Source organism: Rhinatrema bivittatum, chromosome 4 (assembly GCF_901001135.1).
Source record: "Rhinatrema bivittatum chromosome 4, aRhiBiv1.1, whole genome shotgun sequence".
NCBI classification, from domain to species: domain Eukaryota; kingdom Metazoa; phylum Chordata; class Amphibia; order Gymnophiona; family Rhinatrematidae; genus Rhinatrema; species Rhinatrema bivittatum.
This window is the reverse complement of record NC_042618.1, coordinates 87,412,655-87,434,949: the sequence shown is the minus strand read 5'-3', so window position 1 is coordinate 87,434,949 and position 22,295 is coordinate 87,412,655. Positions and strand designations below refer to the sequence as shown.

The following is a 22,295-nucleotide window of genomic DNA, read 5'->3' as shown; positions in this document are numbered from 1 at the left end:
TACTTAGCAAACAAAGTATACTAGGAAGTTGCATAGCAATACTAATGGGATTTGTGAGACGTTTTTTCACTGTCCTATGGGAAGTGGAATCCTGTCTTGTTCTTTCCACTATGCAGTATGTGTGTGTTATTTTTCCTTCCCATGAGTCTGTGCTTTCGTGTTTTGTGTGTGTCGTGTATTCTCTCCCTGTTTTGGAGTGTGATGGCCTCTTTCTTTGTCCTTGCCTTTGCATGTGTCTCCTCTCATTCCACAGTTTTTCTCTGTATTGTGTTTAATTTAGTCTTACTAGGTTGATCTCATTTGCATTCCCTTCTTTGTTCTATATAGGTGTGGGATGGCTGCTCTGATGCTATGATCACATTTGATAAAGAAGGGCTGGAGGATATGGGTTACATCGTTGAGAATGATGTCATTGTGGCTGCTCTGACTCGTCAGCTGGATGCACTGTCTAGTGAGGAGACTTTCTTTTATTTGCATGGAACCTGAGCAAGAAGTAGCTGCATATATATATTTAGTACTTTTTTGCTTACTCATTATCATAAGGAGCTGTAACACCACCACCAAACATGGTAATGCAGTGGTTCCTGTGGGCATTGTTTCCTCTTGCTGATAAACATTGCTGGCTGCATTCCTATCAGTATTGTAGAACCCATTGTCTTCTAAATGCCATATTTGGATAAATTTCCCTTTCCTGGCGTGTAGCCAGATGGACTCAGAACGAATGGGTATAGTATCCGCGTGCTAGCGGTTGGAGACGGATCTGACGTCAGCACGGGGTATATATATCCCCACAGGAAGCGTAGCAACTTAGTAATTTCCGTCTCCAAAGCAGTTTGGAGAGCCTGCATGCTCGCTGAGCGTGTTTTCCAAATCTACTTTCTACTTTCTACTTTCTTTCAACTTCAACTTCTACAACATCGAGCCCCGCACTCCTGCGGTGATACCCTAAGGTCCCTCCCCCAGTAGAGTTCCCCGGGGTGATTTCCGTGTTCCCCCGGAAGTCTAAGTCCTCAGTCCGGTGGCCGAATCGCGGCAGGGACATAGCCCCCGGGCGAGGTTCGGGTGAGGCATACGAGGCGCCTCGGTCCCGGCGTGGACGAGGCAGCGGGTGCATATCCTCAAACGCGGCGGTGAAGGTACTTGCCCTCTCCCCCCGCAGCCGGAGACCGCCCGGGTTCCAGCCGGGAAGCGCCAAGGATCAGGTAAGGCGTACATCTCTTATTTCTGGTCTCCGAGGAACAGAGGATCGGCGGCGTGGCACGCCGGGGAGGGCGCCATTTTGTGGGCCTTGTTCAGGTATGGAGCGCCCGTAATAGGCGCGGCTCTATTCCTCCTTGGGCGTATATTGCCTTATTGCTGAGAGCATAGGTCGGCCATCATAGTTGGTAATTCAATTATTATAAACCTGAAACCTCTCCTTCACGCTAGTGACTTCCGCACTGTCGTCCAGACTACACTGGCATCCAAGATGGATTACTGTAACTCCCTCTTTCTTGGCCTACCCTACTCGTCCTTAAAGCCCCTCCAAATGCTACAGAACACTGTAGCCAGAACCCTCTCCAACACTCACAAATACGACCACATTTCCCCTATACTGAAGGACCTACACTGGCTCCCTATTCCCTCCCGCATCCTCTTTAAATCCCTGACCATTATACATAAAGCCTTATATTCCCATCACTCCAACTGGCTGGCAGATCCCCTCCAATTTGCCTGCTCGAATCGGCCGACAAGGACCACTAACAAAGGATCCCTCCATGTGCCATCCCTAAAGAAAGCGCACCTCACAGCTACAAGGGATCGGGCGCTCTCCATTGCTGGACCTATGCACTGGAACTCACTCCCAACCCACCTCAGACTTGAACCTTGCATCACCAAATTCAGAGCCCAGCTCAAAACCTGGCTATTCAAACAAGCCTTTCCCCAACACCCTTGATGAATATTGAATTGTGATTGATCATGACCTGAATTTGACTATGACCTTGTTCTTATGACATTATAGTTCACTTGTTGTTTGTTCCTATGCTTCTCTGCTCTCCTTATGGTTTTTTGAACCCCTTACCCTTCCCCTGTTACTTGTAATTTCCATTGCTTTTGTTCTATGTAAACCAAGGTGATGTTTCGACTAACATCGGTATAAAAGACTTTTAAATAAATAAATAAATAAATAAATATTGAATGCCACTGAGAGTGTATTGCTAACCGCCTATTGCTGAGAGCCTGTTGAAGGCCATTGAGCATGTATTGCTAAACGCTTATTGCTGAGAGCCTATTGAATGCCATTTAGCGTGTATTGCTAAACGTTTATTGCTGAGAGCCTATTGAATGCCATTTAGCGTGTATTGCTAACCGCTTATTGCTGAGAGCCTATTGAATGCCATTTAGCGTGTATTGCTAACCGCTTACTGCTGAGAGCCTATTGCATACCATTGAGCGGTATTCATGGCCGCCTATTGCTGGGACCGTATGGCATATCATTGAGCGCATATGGCTGAGTGCTTGATATAAATATAATTATTGCTATTATTAAGCGCCTGTTGTATTACATATTGCTGCCGCATGTTATTATTGTGCGCCTGTTGTCTTACGCGCATATTGCTGCCGCATATTATTATTGTGCGCCTGTTGTGCTCGGCGCATATTGCTGCCGCATATTATCATTGTGCGCCTGTTGTATTAAGCGCATATTGCTGCCGCATATTATCATTGTGCGCCTGTTGTATTAAGCGCATATTGCTGCCGCATATTATCATTGTGCGCCTGTTGTATTAAGCGCATATTGCTGCCGCATATTATCATTGTGCGCCTGTTGTATTAAGCGCATATTGCTGCCGCATATTATCATTGTGCGCCTGTTGTATTAAGCGCATATTGCTGCCTCATATTATTATTGTGCGCCTGTTCTATTAAGCATATATTATTGCCGCTTTTCATTCAGCGCATACTTTTCCATGGAACAGAACGCTTCAGCGTCTTCAGCGGGGGCGCTGCCTGCCTCCGGCATTAAAGCCCTCGGCCTCTGCTCTGCATGCCAGCTTCGAGCCACGCACAGTGAAGAGCCAGACTCCCTATGTGCCCAATGTGAGGAGGCCGTGGGACCCTCAGGCCAGGACCAGTCTCAGCCACGATATTTGCTGACAGTTCCCCAGGGGCTACCCTGGATTTAGTGGGCAGTCTCGACCAATCGGGAATCCCGGGGGATCTTGTACCCCGGCGATTAGAGGCTGCTTCAATTTCCTGGGTGGATCTCTTTAAGGGGATTCATGCCTTTGTACAGATGCAAACGGCTTCCCGTCCAGGCCCTGCGGTTCCTGCTATCCCTGCTGTTTCTGTTGTTCCTGCGGTTTCTGCGGTTCCTGTGGTGGCCGCGACTGCGGCAGCTGCTGCAGCGGCTGCTGCAGTGGCGGCTCCTGCGGATCCTGTTCCTGGACCCTCACGCCCTTATCGTGAGCGGGACCTCCCGCCGCTGGACAGTCCAGATCAGTCAGACCAGGAGTTTTCACCGGACGAGTCCGAACTCCCGGACGAGGGGGAACTTCCCCCAGGGATTGAGCCATATAGAATCATGAGGCGGTTCTTCCCTAAGGAGGATCTCTCTGACCTGGTGTCTCAGTATCTGGCGGAGTTGGATATTACAGGTCCCAGCGCTACGGTACCCTCTGCACAGAACCCCCTGCTGGAAGGTCTTCGGCCTACGGCCCGCCATTTTCCATTCTTGCAAGCAGCACAACAACTGATAGATTTAGAATGGGCGGCACCAGCGGCTTCCTTCAAAGGGGGCCGGGCCCTGACGGGCATGTACCCATTGGCACCGGCTATCCAGGACCTGCTGGCGTGCCCTCAGGTGGACGCCTTGATTAGCGCTGTGGTCAAGCGCACTACCATTCCAGTTGAAGGGGGGACGGCCCTCAAGGAGGCTCACGACCGGCGACTGGACGCCATTCTGAAGCAGACTTTTGAGGTGGCAGCTCTATCTTTGCGGATCGCAACCTGCTGCACAGTGGTGACGCGTGCCTGTTTGTCACAGGTTAGGAACAACGCTCCAGCAGCTGACATGGAGTCAGCTCTCTCGTTCCTCACGGATGCTGCATCAGACCTAGTCCGGACAACAGCTAAGGGGATCTCATCCTCCGTAGCCGCCAGGAGGCAGCTCTGGATCCGGAAATAGTCAGCTGATGCGCCTTCAAAGACACGCCTCACCAGATTGCCCTTTAAGGGCTCTTTCCTATTTGGCAGCGACCTTGATAAACTGGCCAGCACATGGGGCGCCTCTCCAGTACCTCGACTGCCGGAAGATCGGTTCAGAAGGAGCCAGCGCGCCTTTCCAAGGCCCTCCAGGGGCAGAAGTTCACAGCGCTTCATTCCTTACAGGAGTCGCTATCAGGCGCCGCGTCCTCAGGCCCGGAATCAGTCCTTTCGGACCAAGCAGTGCAAGAGGGGAGCAGGCCCGGGCTCAGGTCCCGGCCGCTCCTCCCAATGAAATTTCGCCGATTCATCTGGGGGACGGAGCCATAGGGGGCAGGTTAACCCTCTTCTACCCCAGATGGGTCGAGATTACGTCGGACCAGTGGGTCCTCGCCATCATCCGAGAGGGGTATTATCTGGACTTTCATCATCTCCCTCCGGACAAGTTTGTGGAATCTTCATGTCCCATACACAATATGGCGGCATTGGAAGCTACCTTGGCAAGGCTCCTGTCCTTGAAAGCCTGGGAAGTGAATTCTGGACACTATTCCATTTATTTCATGGTACCCAAGAAAGGGGGCACCTTTCGGCCTGTGCTGGACCTCAAGTCAGTCAATCGATACTTACGGATCCCGAGGTTTCGCAAAGACCAAGTGGTGGGGCCTGCCTTAAATAGCAGGGCCTGGTGATGTCATCATCCGGGGCCGCAGGAAGGTTTCCCACCGTGGTCCCTTTAAAGTCGGGAAAAGCGCACCCTCCTAAGGCAAATGGCTGAGATTAAGTGTTGGCGGCCTCTCCCCTACGCGCACGTGGGGAGACCCGACTGGAACCGGAGGAGGCAGCGGAGCAGCCAGAGGAAACAGGGGAAGTGTTAGGGGCGCGTAGGCAACTGCCTACTGCTGCTAAAGTGGAAGGGCCAGGTCCGGGATGCGGACGCCAGAGGTGAGTAGGGCCGGTCACGGGCCTGCCGCAGCCGGGACACGCAACAATCTATGCAGGTGTCATCTTCTTTGATTGAACCTCAAGACATATAGCCCATAGTAGCATCTAGTGGGAATATCCTTGGCGTGGATAGTACCCCAGTACCAGTTGCAGTGCCACTAACAATGCCCTGTTGGAGGGAAAAGGTAGATGAAGCATCAGCTGAACCATCTGATATTTCTCTGTGGGACATTTGGGAAGTTGTGACATGAATTGAGTGTACTTTACTGCAGGCTGTATCCCAGCTATGCAAATTCTCATTAGGAACTTCTGTTAAATTGACTGAGCTAGAGAAACATCTTGAGGAAATTGAATGTCAAGCAGTTTCAGTTGATAGGCTGCTTACTCATTTAACTGATATTCGAGATTTTTTTTTTTCATAGCAAAATTGAAACCCTTGAAAATGTTAGTATAAGATTTGTGGACCCTTGTGCTGTGGCGGGGTTGATTCAGCTTATAGGGAAGGCCCCATATGTCCTCACCAACAGTTGGCAAATCTATGCTGAGAAGAGATGGATCAGGAGCTTCATCTATACCAACCCCTTTCCCCTCAGGTTGAGCCCTTGGGTTCAGGGTCTGGTAGGTCTTAGGCGAGAGTCTCTGTGGAGCAGGCATAACATAGATCCAGTATCAGGCTAGGGTCAGAGGCAAGCAGCAAACTAGGAGAGTCCGTATCCAGGCAAGGGTCGGTGGTGGGTGGCAGGCAATAAAGGTCAGTATCTGGGCAAGAGTCAGAAGTAGGCGGTAGGCAAGAGTGGTCAAGTACAGGCTAAGGTCAGATCCAGAAGAAAGTCTGAAAGTAAGCGGAGGAGATGAAGGAATGACATGGGAGGACAGGATGGAGGAAAGGTTGGACACAAAGGCAAGACAGGTTGGGCAGGAGAGACAAGGTAGGTTCAGGAAAAGTAGTATGAAGCAACAACTCGCACTACACACAGGTGTAGCCGACCCGATGCTGAGGCAAAGGAAGAAGTCCTGAGAAACCCTATATAGGGTTGGAACCCTGGCATCATTGGGAGGTGCCATGGGCATATTTCCACCACGGGCTCTTTAAATGTAGCACAGTCCGGCATGCGTGTGCCTAGAGGAGCTGTGGAGGGGAGTGATGATGGCAGCTTCCTGCTGCGGAGCTAGCGCCTGGCAACATCCCGTCACAGGGGAAGGAGACCGGCAGGTCAACAACGTTGGTTCAGTGCTGCGGCTCATGGGGCCTGCCCACAAGATGTGAAAAGTAACAGACAGTCCAAGAATTTATGCCTTTTGAATTTTCCTAAAGCTAGGCTACTTACAGCTACTGGGCTTTTAAAAAAATGTTTATGAAGTCTTGCAGTTTATACGAGATAAGGAATTTTCCTTGTCTAATTGTTCTTATACCCATAAAGCTATGAGCGAAGTTTGGATATCTTAGCTTCATTTGATAGTTCAGATATTTCTAACTTTCTCTCATCTTCTAACGATAATATATCTATGAGAGCAACTTTAATTGTCACTTTTGATCAAGTTGCTGATAAAGATTTGATTTTGAGGCAGCATTTTAAGTATAAAAGTGAAGTTTTGTGATCATAAAATGCAAATATTTCCCGATGAATCTAGGCCACCTGAATCTCATAGGAAATCGTTTTTGCAATTGAAGGAACATGTTACAGATTTAGGAGCAACATTCTTCTTGAAATATCTAAGTGCCTTATTGTATACCATAAGAACATAAGAAAATGCCATACTGGGTCAGACCAAGGATCCATCAAGCCCAGCATCCTGTTTCCAACAGTGGCCAATCCAGGCCATAAGAACCTGGCAAGTACACAAAAACTAAGTCTATTCCATGTTACCATTGCTAATGGCAGTGGCTATTCTCTAAGTGAACTTAATAGCAGGTAATGGACTTCTCCTCCAAGAACTTATCCAATCCTTTTTTAAACTCCGCTGTACTAACTGCACAAACCACATCCTTTGGCAACAAATTCCAGAGTTTAATTGTGCGTTGAGTAAAAAAGAACTTTCTCCGATTAGTTTTAAACGTGCCCCATGCTAACTTCATGGAGTGCCCCCTAGTCTTTCTACTATCCGAAAGAGTAAATAACCGATTCACATCTACCCATACTAGACCTCTCATAATTTTAAACATCTCTATCATATCCCCCCTTAACCGTCTCTTCTCCAAGCTGAAAAGTCCTAACCTCTTTAGTCTTTCCTCATAGGGGAGTTGTTCCATTCCCCTTATCATTTTGGTAGCCCTTCTCTGTACCTTCTCCATCGCAATTACGGTATATCTTTTTTGAGATGCGGCGACCAGAATTGTACACAGTATTCAAGGTGCGGTCTCACCATGGAGCGATACAGAGGCATTATGACATTTTCCGTTTTATTCACCATTCCCTTTCTAATAATTCCCAACATTCTGTTTGCTTTTTTGACTGCCGCAGCACACTGAACCGACGATTTCAATGTGTTATCCACTATGACGCCTAGATCTCTTTCTTGGGTTGTAGCATCTAATATGGAACCCAACATTGTGTAATTATAGCATGGGTTATTTTTCCCTATATGCATCACCTTGCACTTATCCACATTAAATTTCATCTGCCATTTGGATGCCCAATTTTCCAGTATCACAAGGTCTTCCTGCAATTTATCACAATCTGCTTGTGATTTAACTACTCTGAACAATTTTGTGTCATCTGCAAATTTGATTATCTCACTCGTCGTATTTCTTTCCAAATCATTTATAAATATATTGAAAAGTAAGGGTCCCAATACAGATCCCTGAGGCACTCCACTGCCCACTCCCTTCCACTGAAAAAATTGTCCATTTAATCCTACTCTTTGTTTCCTGTCTTTTAGTCAGTTTGCAATCCACAAAGGACATCGCCACCTATCCCATGACTTTTTACTTTTCCTAGAAGCCTCTCATGAGGAACTTTGTCAAACGCCTTCTGAAAATCCAAGTATACTACATCTACCGATTCACCTTTATCCACATGTTTATTAACTCCTTCAAAAAAGTGAAGCAGATTTGTGAGACAAGACTTGCCTTGGGTAAAGCCATGCTGACTTTGTTCCATTAAACCATGTCTTTCTATATGTTCTGTGATTTTGATGTTTAGAACACTTTCCACTATTTTTCCTGGCACTGAAGTCAGGCTAACTGTCTGTAGTTTCCCGGATCGCCTCTGGAACCCTTTTTAAATATTGGGGTTACATTTGCTATCCTCCAGTCTTCAGGTACAATGGATGATTTTAAAATTTCATTTTTTAGTTCCTTCAGAACTCTGGGGTGTATACCACCCGGTCAAGGTGATTTACTACTCTTCAGTTTGTCAATCAGGCCTACCACATCTTCTAGGTTCACCGTGATTTGATTCAGTCCATCTGAATCATTACCCATGAAAACTTTCTCCATTACGGGTAACTCCCCAACATCCTCTTCAGTAAACACCGAAGCAAAGAAATCATTTAATCTTTCCGCGATGGCCTTAACTTCTCTAAATGCCCCTTTAACCCCTCGATCATCTAACGGTCCAACTGACTCCCTCACAGGCTTTCTGCTTCGGATATATTTTAAAAAGTTTTTACTGTGAGTTTTTGCCTCTACAGCCAACTTCTTTTCAAATTCTCTCTTAGCCTGTCTTATCAATGTCTTACATTTAACTTGCCAACGTTTATGCTTTATCCTATTTTCTTCTGTTGGATCCTTCTTCCAATTTTTGAATGAAGATCTTTTGGCTAAAATAGCTTCTTTCAACTCCCCTTTTAACCATGCCGGTAATCGTTTTGCCTTCTTTCCACCTTTCTTAATGTGTGGAATACATCTAGACTGTGCTTCTAGAATGGTATTTTTTAACAATGACCACGCCTCTTGGACATTTTTTACTTTTGTAGCTGCTCCTTTCAGTTTTTTTCTAACAATTTTTCTCATTTTATCAAAGTTTCCCTTTTGAAAGTTTAGCACGAGAGCCTTGGATTTGCACACTGTTACTCTTCCAGTCATTAAATCAAATTTGATCATATTATGATCAATATTGCCAAGCAGCCCCACCACCATTACTTCTCTCACCAAGTCCTGTGCTCCACTGAGAATTAGATCTAAAATTGCTCCCCCTCTCATCGGTTCCTGAACCAATTGCTCCATAAAGCTATTGTTTATTCCATCCAGGAACGTTATCTCTCTAGTATGTCCCAATGATACATTTACCCAGTCAATATTGGGGTAATTGAAGTCTCCCATTATTACTGCACTACCAATTTGGTTAGCTTCCCTAATTTCTCTTAGCATTTCACTGTCCGTCTCACCATATCACTATAGTCTCACCCCTATCACTATAGTCTTCCCCGACACACAAGGGATTTCTACCCATAAAGATTCAATTTTGTATTTAGTCTCATGCAGGATGTTTATCCTGTTGGATTCTATGCCATCCCGGACATAAAGCGCCACACCTCCTCCCGGATGCTCCTCTCTGTCATTGCGATATAATTTGTACCCCGGTATAGCACTGTCCCATTGGTTATCTTCTTTCCACCATGTCTCTGAGATGCCAATTAAGTCTATGTCATCATTCACTGCTATACATTCTAATTCTCCCATCTTACTTCTTAGACTTCTGGCATTAGCATACAAACATTTCAAAGTTTGTTTTTTGTTTGTATTTTCATTCTGCTTTTTAATTGATAGGGATAAGTTAGAATTTTTTTAGCTCAGGTGAGTTTTTAGTTACAGGCACTTGGACTATTTTTCTAATTATTGGAACCTCACTGTTGGGATGCCCTAATTCTAATGCATCATTAGTATCCTTTGAAGATACCTCTCTCCGAACCATGTGCTGCTGAGCGACTGTTGGCTTTCCCCTTAGAGCAGCTTTTAAACTAGAACTATCTCTTTTTTAAAGGTTAGTGCCAGCAGTCTGGTTCTACCCTGGTTAAGGTGGAGCCCATCCCTTCGGAAGAGACTCCCCCTTCCCCAAAAGGTTCCCCAGTTCCTAACAAAACTGAATCCCTCTTCCTTGCACCATCGTCTCATCCACGCATTGAGACTCCGGAGCTCTGCCTGCCTCTGGTGACCTGCGCATGGAACAGGGAGCATTTCAGAGAATGCTACCCTGGAGGTTCTGGATTTAAGCTTTCTACCTAAGAGCCTAAATTTGGCTTCCAGAACCTCCCTCCCACATTTTCCTATGTCATTGGTGCCCACATGTACCACGACAGCCGGCTCCTCCCCAGCACTGTCTAAATGAATTTCAATGGGTGAAATTCATTGTTTCTGCCCATCTCATCTTGAGCAATGTATTTTGGATAAAGCTTAGAACTCAAGTAGCTGGAATTGTCTAAGGGAGTGAAGCTTTAAGGTGTTATTATCTTACTTTCAGGCCGATGCACAGGTTAACCCACAGTTGGATGCATTTTGGACGCACGTCCGTAACACCTGATGCAATAAGGGGGATCAGCGCATATCTAATAACACTCATCACATGTATATGCCATGTTGAAATTGAAAGGTGATGAGAAATGTGTGGAGAATAATGAAGAAATGGCAGAAATATTAAACAGATACTTCAGTTTGGTATTCACTAAAGAAGATCCTGGAGAAGGGCCATTGCTGTTTGACAGGACAGTAGATTTATTTTTATTTATTTAACATTTTTATATACCGACCTTCATGAAAGAAATTCATATCAGATCGGTTTACAAATAACATGAGGGGAATAACACAGTCAATCATATAACAAGAAATGAAAGTTACATATAACAGGGGGTATTAACCTGGATGGCTAGAATAGCCGGAGCGATAGAAGGCATAACTGAACAAATTAGATAATTAGCTGATACAATAATATGATGAGAAGAGGCGTAAGTGTATAGGTTACACTTGTCATAGAGTTTAGCTAGGAGTCAGTGTCTGAATTAGTGAGGAATTGCTGGAACTGTTGGTTAAGTGAAGGCCTGGATGAAGAGCCATGTCTTAAGTTTTTTGCGGAAGGTAGACGGGCATGGTTCTAATCTGAGTTCTGTGGGCATCTTGTTCCAGATGGCTGGGCCAGCTGTAGAGAAGGTTCGTTCTTTGGTAGATGATAGGCGGGTAGATTTCGTTGTAGGGGGTTGCAGGGTGCCTTTATATGCTTCTCGAATCGGTCTGTCTGATGTGTATAATTTGAGGGGAATCTGGAGGTCTAGTTGTTGTTGGTTGATGGGAGCGGAGTAGATGGGAGCGGAGTAGATGGGAGCGGAGTAGATACAACCCGCTTTACTGAAGAGAATGTATGGCAAGAGCTCGGAAACCTGAAAGTGGACAAGGCCATGGGGCCAATGAGGTACATCCCGGATACTGAAGGAGCTCAGAGATGTGCTGGTTGGTCCGCTGAAAGACCTGTTCCACGTGATTGGAGAAGAGCAGTGGTGGCCCCACTTCACAAGAATGGTGGCAGAGAGGAGGCTGGAAACTATAGGCCAGTTAGCCTCACCTTGTGGTGAGAAAATGAATGGAGACTCTGCTGAAGGAAAGGATACAGAACTATTTAAAATCTGGTGGGTTGTTGGGATCATAGGGAGCATGAATTCACCAGGGGAGGGTCCTGCCAGATAAATCTGATTGACTTTTTTGGTTGGGTAACAGAACTGGATCAAGGAAGAGTGCTCGATGTGATTTACTTGAATTTCAGCAAAGCTTTCAATATGGTCTCGCATAGGAGGCTTATGATTAAAATGAGAAGATTGGGTGCGGGCACCAAATTGGTGGAGTGCATTACTAACTGGTTGACTGACTGGAAATAATGTGTAATGGTAAATGGAGCTCACGCTGATGAGAGAATGGTGTTAAGTGATGTGCCTCAAGGATTGGTTTTGGGACCGGTTCTGTTCAATATCTTCGTGAGCGACTTTGTGGAGGTATTAGAAGGAAAAGTTTACCTTTTTGTGAACGATAATGAAAAGTAATTTAAGAAAAATTGAAGCGTGTTAGAAGATTTGGCAGCTGCAATTCAGTGCCAAGAAGTGTAGAGTCGAGCACCTGGGGTGTGGAAATCCAAAAAAGCTGTATGTGATGGGGGGGTGAGAGACTATTTATTTATAAAAATATCACTTATCAGCGTTTCGAAGCGATTTAAAAATTACATTTATAAACTAATAAGCATTATAAATCAGAAAAATCAATCAAATAGAAATAAAACACAAACATAAAAACATTGTAAAAACATAATAAAACAGGTAAACTGGTTCTTTATTGATGGTAAGAAAACTGTGACCTACTGAGGGCTTGCTGTTAAATGTATGAACTGAAAACCTGCTCAAATAGGAATACCTTTACCATATTCCTATAAGTTATTGCTACGTCACTCTTTATGTGTAGTGGAAGTGTTCCAGAGGGTGGGCCCCTGTATGTATGTATGTATGTATGTATGAGGAAGGTGAGCTGCCTCCCAAGTTAAAAATTGCCACCATCACACCCTTATTAAAGAAAAAAAACCTCAACCCTGACGACCTAAACAACTACCGCCCAATCTCCAACCTACCCTTTTTCGCCAAAATGATAGAGAAGGCAGTTTTGAAACAACTCAACGAACATTTAGACGATAACAAAATTCTCTTTCCCTCCCAATTCGGCTTCAGAAAAAACCACAGCACGGAAACCCTCCTACTTAACCTCTCCAATACCATCCTAAGAGGACTTGACAACAAAAAAGGATACCTTCTGATTCTTTTAGACCTCTCTGCAGCCTTCGACACAGTGGATCATAAAATTCTTATCTCATGTCTAGAATCCATTGGTCTAGCTGGCAAGACTCTTAGTTGGTTTACATCCTTCCTCAATAATAGACATTTCAAAGTTTCTCACAACAAGTGCTCTTCGAACCCCATCCCCCTCGAAACAGGTGTGCCACAAGGATCAGCACTCTCACCCATCTTATTCAACATTTACCATACCCCTCTTTGCCATCTCCTATCTAGACTCGACATAACGTATTATATGTATGCCGATGATATACAATTCCTCATTCCAATTTCCTCCTCAATAGAAGATGCTATGTCTAAAGCAGCTTCTCACCTAGACACAATCAGAAACATGCTAATTCATCTTAAACTATGTCTAAATACCAGCAAAACTGAATGTATCCTAATTGCCCAAAAAAATCCTGATCATAAAACAATTCCTCCCTTCCACTTTGATAAGACCCTCGTCCATCTTAAAGAGAGCGTTAAAGACCTGGGATTTTGGATAGACATTGACCTAAACTACAAAAAACACATCGCTACAAAAATAAAAGAAGGCTTCTTCAAACTTCAAATTTTAAAACATCTAAAACCTCTGCTTCACCCCCACGATTTCAAAACCGTCCTACAAGCCCTCTTATTTTCCAGTCTGGATTACTGCAACTCCCTTTTGATTGGCCTTCCTAAATCTTCTTTGAGACCCCTACAGCTCCTTCAGAACGCTGCAGCCAGAGTTCTAACAGGTAACAGAAAAGCCGATCACATTACACCTGTTCTCAGTCAATTACAGTGGCTCCTTATTGAAAAAAGAGTAGAATTCAAAGTTCTCTCTATTCTTCACAATGCAATATACAAAGCCGATTACTCCACCTTTGATGACATCATTCACTTACATTGCTCTCAACGAACAACAAGATCTACTAGTAAAATTCAACTAGTAATGCCCTCACTTCCACAGGCCAAATTATCCTCCACCAGAAACAAAGCCCTTTCCATTATTGGCCCAAAACTTTGGAATTCATTACCTCATTTCCTCACCAATCAAGAAAACTTAAAATCCTTCAAAAAAGACCTAAAATCCTGGCTTCTCAGCCAATCTTTTAAAGTCTGCACTCAATGAACTTATAGTATATTAACATAGCATGCTATCTTTCAATATCTCCTTCAATCAATCTCCCTGTTTCATGACGCAGATGTCCTCTGTTTTCAATGTTCCCAGATATCTCTGTTCACTTACTCAGGGTTTCCACCCTGTGTTATCCTGTGATACTCATTCTCCTTGTTATGTCTTTGCTCATTATTGTTAATTTTTGATATTCTTAAATTTCAAACATCGTTCAATGTAACACGTTGTTCTGTATGTAAACCGGAGTGAAGGCAACTCTGCTATACCTCGGTATATAAAAAAAAATGCTAAATAAATAAATGTAAAACAGAGGTTCTCTTGACTGATCCAGGCAAACTTGCTTAAATGAAGGAATGTCTAGAAATATTTGAGAGGCTGAGTGCAGGGTTCGCACCAGGCAATATAGTTTCAAAGCTGCATTTACGTTATGAGGGGCAAGACCTTGGATTCCTTTAACACTAGTGTCAGTATCTTGAATTTTATTCTTGAGGAAATAGGTAGCCAGATAGGATGTGATGTGGTGGAAAGTTGGAATTCGCTCAGTTATTCTCATGTTGTTTTGCGGTAAGCCTAAGTAGAGCGAATTACAATAGTCCACTGCTGACATCACAAGAGAATGAATGACTGTTTTCAAGTCTGCATTATTAAGATAAGGTTGTATTCTTCTTAACATTTGTAACTTGAAGCATGAATTTGACTATTTTTTTAATTTGTGGGCAAAGGATTAATCTTGTATCCATAATTATACCTAAATTTCTTACTACTTCAGAAATATTAATTGGTATTCCTTCCACATCCAAGGACCTTGGGATATCATTCATAGGGTATCTAGCTAGAGAGAGAATTTCTGTTTTTGACAAATTTAAAACTAGATTGTTATTATTTAGCCATTGGCAAAGCTGTTTGAGACAATATTGCAACCTTCAACAAGGTATCTTGAGCTGACCCTTTAATAGGGATAAAAAATTGTTTGTCATTGGCAAAAATTCTGTATTCTGTATCAAGTTCTGCAAAAATAAAACAGATCGGGGCAAAATAGATGTTAAATAACACCGCTGACAGAGTGGAGTCCTGCGGTACACAGTTTTTAATTTAAAAGGGGCCGATAGTGCTCACGGTAATGTTGAAAATTAAATTTAAAAAAACTTTTTTGAATTTTCCTGTCTTAAGCGGCTTGCCGATCCTACCGAAAAGTCTCCCATCATATCCTTCAGTCAAAGGTCCCGTTATCTAATGTGCCCTTTTATCATATTTTTTTACAATTACACTCATCAAAATCTTTTTACATATCTCTTAGTTTATTAGGGGACCGATCCGGTCCATCACTTTCCTTAAGAGGGTTTCCTCCCGTTTTTGTTATTACGACCCTCCCCTCCTGTTTACAGGCTTCTTTGAAGTCTCTTGATGTTCCTTTGTTATCCCTTTATAGGTGCCTTGAAGCACTTCTTTCCGCGATGTTTCCAGGACTCACATTGAGCCAAATTCTAAAACCTTTTTCACATCTCACCTATTAAGATACTTATTCTCTCTTTGACTTTTTAGTATCTGTAACAGTGTTGTTCACACGTTTGTCCCCAGCTGCTAAAAAATATATTGCTCCTTACACAATAAACAAGTGAGTTATATGCATGTACATATCCCTGAAGATTTTCTGTGATTTTTTTTTTTTTGCTTTTTTCCCACGGTTTCTAGTTTCCTGTTTGAGTTTCGGTTTTGAGTGTTGTCGGTAACCCACCGCCTTTTACCTATTTACATCCCCTTCCTTTCCTTTCCTTTCCTTCCCCCCTTCCCCTCATGTAATTTGCCCCCCTCAGCCACCAAATTCATGAATTAATCTATATCTCTTACCTGCTTTGTAGTTCCACCTCACAAGTATATTCCGTGCCTTGGTTATACCTCCTTCATATGATGTTTAAATTTAAGAATTTTTCTTTGTAACTTTGTGGTCGCCTACCTGCACAGTAATTGCATAATTTTCATTTTATAGATTTGAGAATTTTCCAGTCCCCCTGACGCAGCTTGATGCGAAACACGGCCGTGTCAGGAGTCCTTCACATTCACATAATTGTTCACTATGTATTCAGCTTCATGCACATTGTTCAGTGTGCCTATGTAAAATAAATAATCTCTGTGATATTACACTGTTATTGTCCTGTATACTTTATGCCACACATTTTTTTATCATTAGTTTTATTATAACAGCATAACATAGAAACATATAAAATAATGGCAGAAAAGGACCACACGATCCATCCAGTCTGCCCAGCGAGCTTATGGTAGCATCTGCTGCGCCGTACAAGTCACCCCCTTACTTAGTTTCCCAAACCGTCAAAGTCAGAGCACTTGGACTTTAGACAGCAACCAACAATTCCCTGTAACCTCTTGCAGTTGAAACAGAGAGCAGTGTTGGAGTTGCATCCAAAGTATCAGGCATGATGGTTAAGGGTAGTAACCGCCACACCAGCAAGTTACCCCCATGCTTATTTGTTTTCCCAGACCGTAAAATCCATTGTCCTTGTTGGTTGATGTCTGAATCTAATTCCCCTTTTCCTCCTGCCATAAAAGCAGACAGCAATAATGGAATCGCATCCACAGTACGAAGGCTTATGGTTAAGGGTAGTAAACGCCAGACCAGCAAGTTACCCCCATGCACACTTTTCTTCATTTCCATCCTTTAGCCTTTAGGGATCCAGTGTTTATCCCATGCCCCTTTGAAATCTTTCACCATTTTTGTCTTCACCACCTCCTCTGGAAGGGTGTTCTAGTCGTCTACCACCCTCTCCGTGAAGAAATATTTCCTGGTGTTGGTTCTGAGTCGTCCTCCCTGGAGTTTCATTATGTGACCTCAAGGCCTTCTGGTTTCTTTCCAATGGAAAAGGTTTGTCAATTATGCAACATTAAAACCTTTCAGGTATCTGAAGGTCTGTATCATATCTCCCCTGCATCTACTCTCCTCTAGGGTATACATGTTTAGGTCCTTCAACCTATCCTCATAAGTCATATAAGAACATAAGAAATTGCCATACTGGGTCAGACCAAGGGTCCATCAAGCCCAGTATCCTGTTTCCAACAGAGGCCAATCCAGGCCACAAGAACCTGGCAATTACCCAAACACTAAGAAGATCCCAAGCTACTGATGCAATTAATAGCAGTAGCTATTCCCTAAGTAAACTTGATTAATAGCAGTTAATGGACTTCTCCTCCAAGAACTTATCCAAAACTTTTTTGAACCCAGCTACACTAACTGCACTAACCACATCCTCTGGCAACAAATTCCAGAGCTTTATTGTGCGTTGAGTGAAAAAGAATTTGATGGAGGACCCCCCCACCCCACCATATTTGTCACCTTTCTCTGGACCTCCTCCATTGTGTCTCTGTCCCTTTTGAGATATGGTCTCCAGAACTGAACACTATACTCCAGGTGAGGCAACACCAAAGACCAGTATAAGGAGATTATTACTTCCTTTTTCCTACTGGTTATTCCTCTCTCTATGCAGCACAGCATTCTTCTGGCTTTAGCTATCACCTTGTCACATTGCTTTGCCATCTTCAGATCACTAGACACTATCACCCCAAGGTCCCTCTCTTGCTCTGTGCACAACAGCCCTTCATCCACCAAGACGTACAGCTCTTTTGGATTACCACACCCCAGATGCATGACTCTGTACTTCTTGGCAATGAATCCCAGCTGCCATATCTTTGAACACTGTTCAAGCTTCCTTAAATCATGTCTCATTCTCTCCACTCCTTCTGGTGTCTCCACTCTGTTGCAAATCTTAATATCATCCACACAAAGACAAATTTTACCTTCTAACCCTTCTGCAGTGTCGCTCACAAAGATATTGAACAGGACAGGTCCCAACACCGATCCTTGCAGCACTCCGTTTAAAACCGCTCTCTCTCCAGAGTAGGTTCTATTTAGCATCATACGCTGTCTTCTATCCATCAAACAGTTTATAATGCAGGCCACCACCTTGGCACTCACTCCCAAGCTTCTCATTTTATTCACAAGCTTCCTATGCGGGACTGTATCAAAAGCTTTGCTGAAATCCAAGTAGATCACATTGAGATTTAATATGGTACAGATATTTCTTTTGATTTATTTTTGTTCAAAGTTTCTAAAGTTCTACAGAGCAAAGCATTGTTATTAAAACGAGAATCAGCTCCTGTTACCTTCAAGTCAGTTTGCACATGTTAATTAGAAGAAGAAAATAGGATAAAGCCTAAGCATTGGCAAGTTAAATGTAAGACATTGATAAGACAAGTTAAGTGAAAATTTCAAAAGAAGTTGGCCATAGAGGCAAAAAAAATAAAAACTTTTAAAAATATGTCTGAAGCAGAAAGCCTGCAAGGGAGTTAGTTGGACCTTTGGATGATCAAGGAGTTAAAGGGGCACTTAAAGAAGCTAAGGCCATCGCAGAAAGATTAAACGATTTCTTTGGAGAGATACCCGTTCTGGAGAAGGTTTTCATGGGTGAAGATTCAGATCAACTGAACCAAATGACTGTGAACCTGGAAGATGTGGTAGGCCTGATTAACAAACTAAAGAGTAATAAATCACCTGGACCGGATGGTATACACCCCAGGGTTCTGAAAGAACTAAAAGATGAAATTTCAGACCTATTAGAAATTTGTAAACTATCATTAAAGTCATCCGATGTACCTGAAGATTGGGAGATGGCCAAATTGACCCTGATATTTAAAAAGGGATCCAAGGGTGATCTGGGAAACTATAAACCAGTAAGCCTGACTGCAGTGCCAGGAAAAATTATGGCAACTGTTATAAAGAATAAAATCGCAAAACATTTAAATAGACATGATTTGATGGGACACAGCCAACATGGATTTACCCAAGGGAAGTCTTGCCTTACAAATCTACATTTTTTGGAAGGGGTGAATAAACATGTGGACAAAGGTGAACCGGTAGATGGTGGTGTATTTGGATTTTCAGAAGGCATTCAACAAAGTTCCACATGAGAGGCTTCTAAGAAAAATAAAAAGTCATGGGATAGGAAGTGATGTCCTTTTGTGGATTGCAAGTTGGTTAAAAGTCAGGAAACAGAGTAGGATTAAATGGTCAGTTTTCACAGTGGAAAAAGGTAAACAGTGAAGTGCCTCAGGGATCTGTACTTGGACCAGTGCTTTTTAATATATTTATAAATGATCTGGAAAGGGGTACGATGAGTGAGGTGATCAAATTTGTGATGACACAAAATTATGCAGAGTAGCTAAATCTCAAACGGATTGTGATGAATTGCAGGAGGACCTTGTGAGACTGGAAGATTGGGCTTCCAAATGGCAGATGAAATTTAATGAGGACAAGTGCAAAGTGATGCATATAGGGAAAAATAACCCTTGCTGTAGTTTCACAAAGTTAGGGTCTATCTTAGGAGTTACCACCCAGGAAACAGATCTAGGCATCATAGTGGTTAATACATTGAAATTGTCTGCCCAGTGTGCTGTGGTGATCAAAAAAGCAAACAGAATATTAGGAATTAAGAAAGGAATGGAAAATAAAACGAAGGATGTTATAATGCCTCTGTATTGCTCCATGGTGAGACCGCACCTTGAATACTGTATGCAGTTCTGGTCACCACATCTCAAAAAGGATATAGCTGCACTGGAGAAAGTGCAGAGAAGGACGACCAAAATAAGGGGCATGGAACGGCTGCCCTAAGAGGAAAAGGCTAAAGAAGTTAGGGCTGTTCAGTTTGGAGAAGAGACGACTGAGGGGGGATATGACAGAAGTCTACAAAATCATGAAAGGACTTGACAAGTTAATGTAAGAAGAACATAAGAAAATGCCATACTGGGTCAGACCAAGGGTCCATCAAAGCCCAGCATCCTGTTTCCAACAGTGGCCAATCCAGGCCATAAGAATCTGGCAATTACCCAAAAACTAGAGTCCTATTCCATGTTACCATTGATAATGGCTGTGGCTATTCTTCTAAGTCAGAGCTTTCCAAAGTGGTTGTGTCGCGACACTTTACTGTGTCGCCTGAGGTGTGCCGGTGTGTCGCGCAAGCCCGGTGCACGTGACACACCGGCAAGTGCAGGGACCGGGAACCCATGGCTCCGAGCCAGATATGCTGCATCTGGCTCGCAGACAAGTATCGGCCACACTTTCCCGCTGACCCAGCTGCTCCCGATCCTCCTCCGCCCGGGCGGAACGCGGCAGGACAGCTGGAGTCAGCGGCACCGGGCGTGCTCTCTTCTTCCCGCCCCCCCCCCCCCCGGAAGAGGAAGTGGAGAGTATCGGGTGAGTGCACGGCAAGAAGAGGCCACGCTAGTGCGCTCGGCATCGGCCCGAAGAAAAGAAGACTGCAGCGCGGCTCGGAGGAAAATGTTCAACCGCGGCCGATGGGACTCCGCCTCCGCGAGGGCTGAAAATGAAGAGGTTAGCGTTGGGAGAGGGCTAACCTCTTCATTTTCAGCCTCGCGGAGGCGGAGTCCCATCGGCCGCGGTTGACATTTTCCTCCGAGCCGCGCTGCAGTCTTCTTTTCTTCGGGCCGATGCCGGTGCGCACTAGCGTGGCCTCTTCTTGCCGCGCACTCACCCGATACTCTCCACGTTCCGGGCTGCGGGGCCCTGTGTGTGTGTATGAGAGAGTGAGAGATTGCATGTATGTGAATGATTGAGAGCCTGTACATGTGAAGAGAGGTATGGCTGTTATTGAGAGCCTGCCTGTGAGAGAGAGAGCATGAATGTAAGTTTACCATTGGGAACCTGTATGTGTAAGTTTGTGATTGAAAACCTGTTTGTGTGAAAGAGTATTGTGTATGATTGAGATCCTTTGTGTGTGAGAGAAATCATGTGTATGTATGATTAAGAGCCTGTGTGTATAAGTAAGAGAGAGATCATGTGGTGTCTGTGTGTGATTGAGAGCTGTTTAAGGTGATGGAGCATGTGAGTATGTGATTGAGAGCCTGTGTTTAAATGAGAGAAGAGAGACCATGTGTGTCTGTGTGTGATTGAGAGCTGATTTAGGTGAGGGAGCATGTGAGGTAATGTGATTGAGAGCCTGTGTGTAATGAGAGAAAGAGAGGACATGTTTGTAAGCATGTGAATGAGAGTCTGTGTGTGAGAGAAAAGACAGCATGTATGTGTGTGATTGAAAGCCTGTGTGTCTGTAAGCGTGAAAAGATAGACAGCATGTGTGTAAATGTGTAATTAAGAGCCTATATAAGTGAGAGAGAAAAACATGTGTATATGTGAGTACTGAGAGCATGTGTGTATAGATGTGTCATTGAGAGCCAGTGTGAGAGAGAGCGCTGGTATGTGACTGAGAGAGAGAAAGTTCCAAGCAACCACCCCTCCTCCTGCTAATTCAGAACAATCTCAGGGACACCTGGATATCAAACGTTCCCAGGTATGCAGAGCAAAAAAATGTTTGTATCCTTATTATTTTTCTTTACTGGGTCTTTGTGTCTGCTATTTTGAAATATTTTGTTGGTATCTGGAAATGTTTTATATGAGTTTTTAATTATTGGATATTCCACTCATCAGCTGTTTCGAAATATGTTCTTTTTGTTAGTACAGTTTTACTGCTGATGATTTTATATTTCTTGATTTGTTTTATAAGGATGGGTGATGTTTCTTTTTTCCTTTGTTACACTGCATACAACCTCTGGTTTGCTAGTAGACTGAATTACTGTGGTCCCGAAATTATGTTTGTCTAAAAAGTGTGTCACCAACATGAAAAGTTTGGAAAGCTCTGCTCTAAGTGAACTAATAGCAGGGTAATGGACTCTCCTCCAAGAACTTATCCAATCCTTTTTTAAACACACGCTGTAACTAACTGCACTAACCATAATCCTTTGGCAACAAATTCCAGAGTTTAATTGTGCATTGAGTAAAAAAGAAACTTCCCCGATTAGTTTTAAATGTGCCCCATGCTAACTTCATGGAGTGCCCCCTAGTCTTTCTACTATCCGAAAGAGTAAATAACCGATTCACATCTACCCGTTCTAGACCTCTCATGATTTTAAACACCTCTATCATATCCCCCCTCAGTCGTCTCTTCTCCAAGCTGAAAAGTCCTAACCTCTTTAGGCTTTCCTCATAGGGGAGTTGTTCCATTCCCCTTATCATTTTGGTACCCTTCTCTGTACCTTCTCCATCGCAATTATATCTTTTTTGAGATGCGGCGACCAGAATTGTACACAGTATTCAAGGTGCGGTCTCACCATGGAGCGATACAGAGGCATTATGACATTTTCCGTTTATTCACCATTCCCTTTCTAATAATTCCCAACATTCTGTTTGCTTTTTTGACTGCTGCAGCACACTGAACCGACGATT

General features: G+C 43.7%; 1 protein-coding gene across 1 annotated transcript in view; it reads left to right on the top strand.

Moving 5' to 3' along the window:
* The window catches only part of COQ6 (coenzyme Q6, monooxygenase), a 128,543-nt gene that overhangs the window by 34,188 nt on the left and 72,060 nt on the right, over positions 1–22,295 (top strand). The window contains 1 exon segment of the mRNA XM_029598451.1: positions 328–451. Within this exon segment, the coding sequence (XP_029454311.1) occupies positions 328–451 (124 nt within the window).